The 9,325-nt window shown below is 42.5% G+C and overlaps 1 protein-coding gene across 1 annotated transcript; it reads left to right on the top strand.

Annotated features, from left to right (window-relative positions):
* Nucleotides 1–1,010: 1,010 nt before the first annotated feature.
* LOC121923606 (olfactory receptor 1361-like) lies at nt 1,011–1,949 on the top strand. The gene has a single exon (XM_042454162.1). It carries the CDS (start codon nt 1,011–1,013, stop codon nt 1,947–1,949), a length of 939 nt encoding a protein of 312 aa, XP_042310096.1.
* The last annotated feature ends 7,376 nt before the right edge of the window (nt 1,950–9,325 follow it).

Here is a 9,325-nt window from a genome sequence, read left to right as displayed (position 1 = left end):
AAAACAGAATGCATGGCACATGAAAACAAAGAGGTGCAGAGGATTTCAAAGCCTAATGTAAATTTTGCAGTAACTCCCTCCCCACATACATACTTCACACCTCCTTTCCTCTCTAAAACAGTAATGGTGGTCCCATTTTTCTAAGAACACAGAAGTCTAGAAGAGTGTGACTTGAATCCTATTGCAGAGGGATCTTGCAGCACCTTTGAGACTGTGTGGAAAAGGTTGTAGTGTAAGCTTACACAAACTTGGTCTGTTTCCTCAGATGCAAATCCTTCCTGCATCTGAGGAAGCAGACCTAAGTCTACAAAAGCTTATGCTACAAAATCTTTCATGTTAGTTTCAGAGGTGTTACAAGATCTTTTTGCATACTGATATGCCAGATTAACATGACCTTGGCTGCATCTGCACTGCAGAAATAATAATAGCTCTCTCTTCATAGGCCATAGTTTCTAATTTTGTTGTCCTCTGCCTCAATCCACGGGGTGAGGTGAGTAAGAAATAAAGACAGTCTGCCTTTGCCACACACAGGCTTGCTATCCGCAGACTTGAGCTCATGTGGATGGCAAGCCCAAGGGGACAAAATGGCATGTATGTTTCTGGTGCTCATGCAGCGCCGCATGTAGCAGCACACCACCATTAGAGTCCACGGGACTTCAGGTCCCACGGTTTTTTCCATACACGGTATGTGTGTGTGTGCGTGTGTGTGTGTGTCCATCCCGGAATGGATCCCCCATGTATAACAAGGGCCCACTGTGTTGTTGTTGTTGTTGTTGTTCCTTCATCTAAGTCACTGATGTGTATATAATAACATTCCCCAGGTGAATGGGTTGTCTTTTTACTTGCAGAACTATTCAAAATCAGCATCTCTATTGAAATGGTAATTCCATCTTAAAACATTTCTAAAATTCCCTTTCAGTGTCTGATGGGCTTCAGTTGTAGTAACTGGTTGTGCTCAATTTCCATTGCAACAGTGCCAACTGTGTGATGTGATTCTCTCTGCAGAACCCATGGACTGTGAGAATGGCACAGACATTGATGCATTTGTCCTTCTGGGTTTCTCCTCTCAACCTGAACAACAATTTCTCCTCTTCCTCCTCTTTCTGCTAATGTATGTGGCAGGACTTTTGGGGAACATCATGATGGTGGTTCTCATCACTTTAGATGCTCGTCTTCAGACTCCCATGTACTTCCTGCTACGTAGCCTGTCTATAGTAGATGTGGGCTTCCTTTCCGTCACAGTGCCCCAGATGCTGGCTCATCTCAGTTCCTCCTCCAGGACTATCCCCTTCTATGCCTGCATGGCCCAGTTCTTCTTCTTCTATGTCTTTGCTGTCACTGACCATCTCTTGGTAAGTGTCATGGCTCTGGATCGCTATGTGGCCATTTGCAATCCTCTCCGCTATGCCACAGTGATGAACCAGAAGGTCTGTGGGCAATTGGTGGCTGGCTGCTGGACGCTTTCTACCCTCCACTCCATGCTCCATACAGGGCTCCTCCTTCGTCTCAGTTACCATGGGGAGAACCACCTGGACCACTTCTTCTGTGATCATCAGCCTTTGCTACAGCTATCCTGCTCAGACACCAGCCTCAATGAAACAGCCATCTTCACTGAAGCTGGAGTATTCATCATTGGACCTTTCATCTTCATCATTCTCACTTACATTCACATTGTGGCAACTGTGATCAAATTTTCATCTTCAGCCAGACAGAAAGCCTTCTCCACCTGTGGTTCTCATCTCACCATAGTAGTCCTCTTCTATGGGGCTACCATTGGGGTCTATTTCCTGCCCACATCTAGCTATTCATCCCAGCGAGGGGCTATCTTTGCGGTTGTCTATGCTGTTTTCACTCCAATGTCCAACCCTTACATCTACAGCCTCAGGAATAAAGAAGTAAAAGAGGCTCTGAAGCATCTCCTAGGAAAATGGATCTTTTCTCCAGAATAAGTGGGAAAGATGAGTAAATATGCCACCTTTATTCCCATCATATTCCCTATGATGTACTAGATTTCATTAGGAAGGGAATGTCTGAACTGAATAATGGAACAGCCAAATTGGGACAGTTGGAAGGTATGAAGGTAGGGAATACACACGGAATAAAAGTAAGAATGACATCTTGGAAGACATTGTACTTTGGAATCTGTACTCTCAACAGGCTCCAACTACACTGATGTGGACTTTGATAGGAAAAACATGCCCTACCCAATGTGTAGGTATTGGGTGGTAAAAGTACAGCTTGTGCGCTATATGTACTCCCTGAAGATTTGTTTTTCTAGTGCCAAGGGCTGCCCACTCCCAACATCTTGCACAATTTTGGGGTTTTTTTCCTTTTTCAGTCAGGACTGTCTGCGGCAGTTTCACGATTTTTAAAATCTTTCCCTGGATTGCTTTAAATCCAAGGGAGGCCTTTTTCCTTTTCAACACTGGAAGTTATTTCCTCTTCCTGGTTTGAAGAAAGACCTCTCCATCACATACAAGAGTATTGTAAAACTGTTCACCATGTCCACTAAAGGTCATAACAGAACATTTTACACACACACACACACACACACACACACACACATATATATAAAATGTGTGAGGTGCAGGGAATGGCTTTCCAAAGTCTGTTGAGTAGCAAATGTAGTCCCTGAACTTTGGGTAGTTGCCCATCTCTGGCAACTAACCGACCAACTGTCCCATTTTGACAGAGACAGCCCCAAGTAATCCTCTGTCATCCCACTTTTTCTGCTATTTTTAAAATGTCCCAGTTTCTCTCTCCTCCTCCCACTTTCTCCCTTTCTACTTCAGTTGCTACAAATCAGCTAACATTGATTAATAATAATAATAATAATAATAATAATTGTATTTCTTTTTTCTCGCCTCTCCCTGCGGATTGAGGCAGGATTCACCAACAAATTAACATAGTAAAGATATAAAATACAATCAATAAAACACTGACATTATTATTAGTTCAATAAAATAGCTAAAACTTTTAGAACATCTACAACATTTAGAAAACATACATCATAAGTAGAAGTGAAGCATTTTATCTTAAAGATCTCCTATAAGAGATCGGATGGATAAGCCCGACGAAAGAGATCCATCTTAAGTGCCTTCTTAAAGGCATCTAAGGTGGTGATAAGATGGATCTCTTCCAGTAGGCTGTTCCATTGTTTGGGGGCTGTGGCCGTAAATGATCTATGGGTAGTTGACATTATCCTGGGCTTATGGTGTTCTAATAAATTCTTCCCAGATGTTCTGAGAGTGTGGGGCAGATTGTGTAGGGAGAGGCGTTCCCTCAAGTAACTCCAGCCCAAGCCATGAAGGGCTTTAAAGGTAATAACCAGCACTTTGTACTGCGCCTGGAAGCTAATCAGCAGCCAGTGAAAAGTTTTTAACACAGGTGTTATATGGGCCAACCTAGGTCTTCCATTGACCAATCTGGCTGCCGCGTTTTGAACCAATTGAAGCTTCCAAACTTAGTACAGAGGTAGCCCCATGTAGACTGCATTACAGAAATCTAGACGAGAGATTATCAGTGCATGTACCACTGCTTCAAGGTCCTTTTGGTCCAGGTAGGGACCTATCATATAGGTATGATAATGGTCTAAACAATCTAAAAATACCCAACCCAATGTCTATCTATTCATATGAAACATCCGTTAAACTCAAAACATTGAATGGAAAAAGTTGACTGGACCTGAGCATACGCCACAGATGAAGAGGCCACTTCAGGCAGATCTCTGGTGTTCTGGAAAGGCTGCATATTATTATTTATTCATTATTATTGCCTTTTGTACCACCAGGGAAAGAGGTATTTTATAACAGCCTTTCTCAGCCTTTTTACCCTGGAGGAATCCTTGAAATAATTTTCAGATCTCCAAAAAACAAAACAAAACCATCATATCTACAGTTCAAAAGAAAAGGTATATATCCCACCCACCCACCCCGCCCCGCCACTCACAGTATCTCACAGGAACCTTGGTTGAAAAAGTTTGCTTTCTACTAACAAAAAAAGGGGCTTGTGGGATTTTGTGCCTCATGAGCCAAAACACACTGCAGAAATAATCCAATTTGACAATGCTTTAGTGGCCCTGGCTCAATGCAAGGGGATTCTGGGAACTGTAGTTTTGTGAGATATTTAGCCTCCTCTGTCAGAGAGCTCTGGTGTTACAACAAACTGCAATTCCCAGGATTTCCTAGCACTGAGCCAGGGGAGTTAAAGTGGTGTCGAACTGGATTATTTCTTCAGTGTGGATTGGACCTTGGTTGATCTGGAAATGATGTATTTTGACTGTTGAGGGAGGTGGGTCACCACTGCTCTTCAGCCTCAAGCAGCAAAATGTCTTGAATCAGTCCTGTACTGCACATCTGCGCTTGACGAATGTCAAGGGGATTGATTTCAGCCCATGCTAAATTTTTTGACTGAAACCAAGACCAAGTCTGTAGCATTGTTTTGATTGTGACCATTTGGTCACACAGAGAGCCAGTGTGATATAGAAATGAAGAGAGACCACATTTAAACTCCCACTAAGCCATGAAATGCAATTAACCTAACCATCCTCATAGGGCTGTTGTGAGGATAAAGTGAGGAGGAAGAGAGCCATGTACACACAATGCCTTGAGTCCATTCAAGTGCAAAAGGGGTATATGGTAGTCAACTGTTATACATGTGAAATATGTTTCAAGACCAACAGTGGAGGCCTGAGACAGTGGATAGTACCAAACCCTATACTACCAATATTTTTGACCACAATTGACTGCAGGTTACTGAAATCGCAGAAATGATAAGCTTGGATTAGGGTGGACTACTGTAAATGTAAATAAATTCCACTCAGAGTACACTACACACAATGTATGATACCCTGGCCAAGATACAAAACACTTTCAGTTTAGCATAGCATATACCCACACAGAGATAGTTATAATACCTGTGCAAAATAACAACATTGCACAACACATGTCAATGACTAGGTGGTGTTGCACTAAGCGAAATGAACAATATGTGATGCACAACCACAGTGCATGATAGGCAGCCACAACACTCAAGGTGCAATTGCAATGTGAAAAGACAAGGCACTGGGGAACTTGCTGTCTGTACAACACCCATCACAACTTTCAACAGAATTCATCCCTTGCTCAATGGTGACCTTTTTGGTCCCAGATGTGTATGGCCCCAACTGGATGCCAGCCTTTGTGTAGTTGCTGTGCCACAGACTACCATCCCCATCCCTCAGAATGTCTCTGTGGAAACTGCATCTTATTGTTAGTGGATTCTGTCTGGTAAGCAGCTGGTGACTTCCTGGTCACTGGTGGCAGTGAGTCCATTTCAAGTTCTAGTCTAAACTTTATAGGAGTGATCCAAGGAGATGAAATGATTTGGGATGGGCTTCAGTCCGTTGGAGTTCAACCTGAAAGTGGATTTGCCACCTCACCAACATTGAATCCATTAGGTGCCACTGCCACCCACTTGAGTCAAAGTGTAGAGTTACCAAAGCCATTTCCAGAATAAGGTGGCTGCTTCTATTCTGGCTGTCCTTTCTGCTCAATTCTCAACTACCATCTTCTGCCTAGTCCCGCATCATGGACTGTTTACATTTTCCCTCATTGTTTTAAACTGATTTTATCTTTCTGCTGCCTTGAGGTTTTGCATTACAGAACAGAACAGGTTATAAATATTTCAATAAATAAATAAAGACTCTACTTAGAGGCTTTGCCAAAATGAAGATGGTTTGGAGAAGCCTCATCTTATGGTGAACCTGTTTGTGTGCATAAATCAAGCTACTGTCTCTTGGCCTTAGCCCTCTATCTGCAATAGGGCAATAATGATAATACAGTTGGCCTGCCTTATCCATGAATTCCTTAGCCACAGATTCAACCCTCCGCAGCTTGAAAATATTCAAAAAATATATAAAATGCAAAAAGCAAACCTTGATTTTACCATTTTATATAAGGGACACTATTTTACTAGCCCATTGTATTTATTAGCACTTGAACATCCATGGATTTTGATATTCACACTGGTCTTAGAACCGAACCCCAATGGATAGCAAGGACCCATGTGCATCTCCAATGACTGACTTCTAATGAAACTGAATCCTGAAAAAATGCCAGAACCCTTTGGAAGTGATTGAACATGCACATATATAAACTAAATAGAACTTGGACTGGCTGTCTTGAATCTCACACAAAATGGGGGAAGAATGTGACCTATGTATGCTTAATTCCCTGCCTACCTCTGGCAAAAAAACCCATGGAATATGTTGGAGTAAGAACACTGGAGTAGATTACCTTCATGATAGTTTCCAGTCCCACAGGGTTGTAACCCAGAGTTTCACCTCTAGGCTTCAGGGTGAGGAATGTTTGGCTCTTCAGATGTTATTTGACTGCAACTCACAACAGCCCTCACCAGTGGCTATGCTGTTTAGGAAGGATGGGACTTACAGTCCAACAACTTCTGGAGGACTCCAGGTTTAAGCTCTCCTGATTTAGTGCATTAGTTTCCACCTAGTCTCCTAACTCTCTTTACAAAGAGTTCCTGACACATGGCTTCTCCTCCTTCACATACCTAGCCAACTGATAGGACTTTACTTCTCCTATACCAAAGAATGGGATCTAGAACTCTGGCTTGTTAGCTAGTAGTTCCAATGGAAGGAGAATGCCCATGTGACCCTTTAAACTTAATTTTGTGTTGGAGTTGGATAGTAGCATCCCAGGAACCAGTTAAACTGCTTGTAGACACTCCCCAGGGAACTTTCAGTATTGATCTTTAAACAGTATCTACCTAATTAGACACCCAGAGCAACTTTGCTTGGCTTTGCCCCTCTTTCATTTTGGCTGGTGCTTGCACTCATCGCCAGAAGATCCATCTGGGGCTGTGCCTATGGATACAGGTAGGACCAGGGAGAAATTCAGTGCCTACATGCCTTTTTAGTACTTCCATAGATACCATTTAACTTTTATATGACATCAGCAGCAGCGCCTGGAAAGCTAGGCAGTTGTGGTTGCAGAGAACTGCTAGCCTAAAGCAATGGGAAGTGGGCTCTAGGTTCGGACACTTCATTTTTAAAATAGGTTAGTCAGAGTTGTCTCTTCTTCACTCATGCTTTGCCACATGTGGAGCATTTGACAGCACTTCCATTATTTTTCTCTTGAACTCAGCATCCTTCCTTGCAGCCCAGATAGCCATTGCATTCTGAGCATCGTGGCTCCAGGTATTCCCTTCCTGAAGTCTTCTGCCTCTGCTTTCCCTATCCATCCCTTAGCTTCTTCATCTTCTACCCACTTTTAAGATCCCCAGACCCCTCAAGTCTGTTTTTCTTTTTCTTTTCCACTAGCTATTTTCTTCCCCAGGCATTCTTCCACTTACTTTTACTCATGTTCCTTCTAAAGAGTTAGTATTATCTAGTGCAAGGTTCCCAACTTTTTTGATTCACAGAGTCCTTCTAAAATCTATTTCTATGGTGGAGCCCCTAAAAGGCCTACCTTATGTCTTACAAATTAATGGTATTTAGCAGTAGTGTTACTTTTTGTTTCTTATTCTTTAATTTCCTTCTGTTTTTATTTCTTTCCTTGTCCTGGAGAGGTTGCAGAGCAGCTAGGAAGTGCACACAGAGACCTAAAGGCTCCTTGGAGAACAGGTTGGGAACCACTGATCTAGTGGATAATGTGTTGGACTAGGGCCAGGAAGCCTTGGGTTCAAATCCTGATGAATGCTTTTTGTTTTATTTTATGAATTACCATAAGATTTAGGATCTGACATTTCTTTTGCTAAATAGGGTGGTCCTCTGCACGCTCTGCTGCATGTGGAGCATTTGACAGCACCTCCATTCTTTTTCTCTTGATCTGAGTGTCCTTCCTTGCAGTCCAGATAGTTAGCCCTTCCATTCTGGACTTCTTAGCTCCAAGTATTCCCTTCTTGAACTTTTCTGCTGCTGTTTTTCCTATTCATCCCTTAGCTTCTCCAACTTTCATTCACTTTTAGGATTCCCCAAACCTTCAAGTCGATTTTTCTTTTACACTAGCCACTTTCTTCGTTATGCATTCTCTCTCTCATTTTCAATCATGTTCCTTCCGTAAAGCTAGAATTATCTAATGGATAATGTTTTAGACTAAGACTAGGAAGCCTTGGGTTCAAATCTCAAGAAATGTTCTTGTTTTACTTTGTGCACCACCTACACCAGTGGGGCTAAATAACAATCCCCACCCGACCATAGATCTCACTGAGTGTCCTGGGGTCAATCACTCCTTACCTCTCCATTTAGCCTACCTCACTGGTTTGTTGTGAGAATAAAATGGAGGGAGGTTGTAAGCTTCTTTGATGGGATGTTCCCATCTTTCAATTCTGATTCACCTCCTCTGATGCTGTTCCCTGGAAATAGGATTAAATTTCTAGGGCAAACCTCAAGAATCAGTTCCCATGTTAGAGATGAAGACTCATGGACCTTGTAATGGGGTGAGGCAGGCAGGAAGGGCTTGAGTTCATCCTTAAAGCAGACTGGAGAAACTGTGACTTGCTCACAAATGACCTGTCAAAATTGGACCTCCAAGACTCCTATGTAGTTTAGAATTATCAACCAGAAGAGTAGCAAATGACTGAGTGCTAAGAAATATTAAGACACCTGCTGTGGTTGAACTCTCCCAGAAATAATAAAGGCTGCCCATCCTATGCACACCTATTTGGGAATAAGCTAAACTGAAGTCAGGTTCTCCAACTACACTGAAGATTTAATGTGGTCTGTCACTGTTTTAATAATGACTTGCCTTCCAATGTTGAGACTACCTTCTTAAAAACAGTTCCGAAGTTCTTGTGAAGACTGTATATGTAGAGTCTTTCCCTCAGCAGTCTCAGCAAGTGACCACTCGTCGCAAAGACTCCCAAGCCATAAGATCTCCCTAATGTGGTATTTAATTTTTTTGTATAGAGACAGATAATACATGTGGGGATGGATGGGTGGGATAGCAGTAAGAATGTACTACAGAGCCTTGTATTCTCTGTATTTCTGGTAGGCTTTGGTGACAGGTCTTCCTCTGTCCAAGTTGGTTTCTAACATTTGCACATCTGTAGGAGTAAAGCATGATGGCATGGTTGAGTAGGGATTGGAGATCAGGGATCGAGTCTCCACTTGGCCATGGAAACCCACTGGGTGACTATGGGTGAGTAACACAATCTCATTCCCAGAAGATGGGTTTGCTTTAGGGTCTCCATAAATGAGAAATGACCTGAAGGCACACAACAACAACAACAACAACAACAACAACAACAACAACAACTCCAGAATCCTAGTCCAAGCCACCCACACCACAATGGCTCTCACCTTTTTCTACCAGCCAGTAAATTT

This window comes from Sceloporus undulatus, chromosome 2 (genome assembly GCF_019175285.1).
Source record: "Sceloporus undulatus isolate JIND9_A2432 ecotype Alabama chromosome 2, SceUnd_v1.1, whole genome shotgun sequence".
Lineage (NCBI taxonomy): Eukaryota > Metazoa > Chordata > Lepidosauria > Squamata > Phrynosomatidae > Sceloporus > Sceloporus undulatus.
Note: the sequence above shows the minus strand (reverse complement) of the source record. Positions and strands in the feature narration are given on the sequence as shown.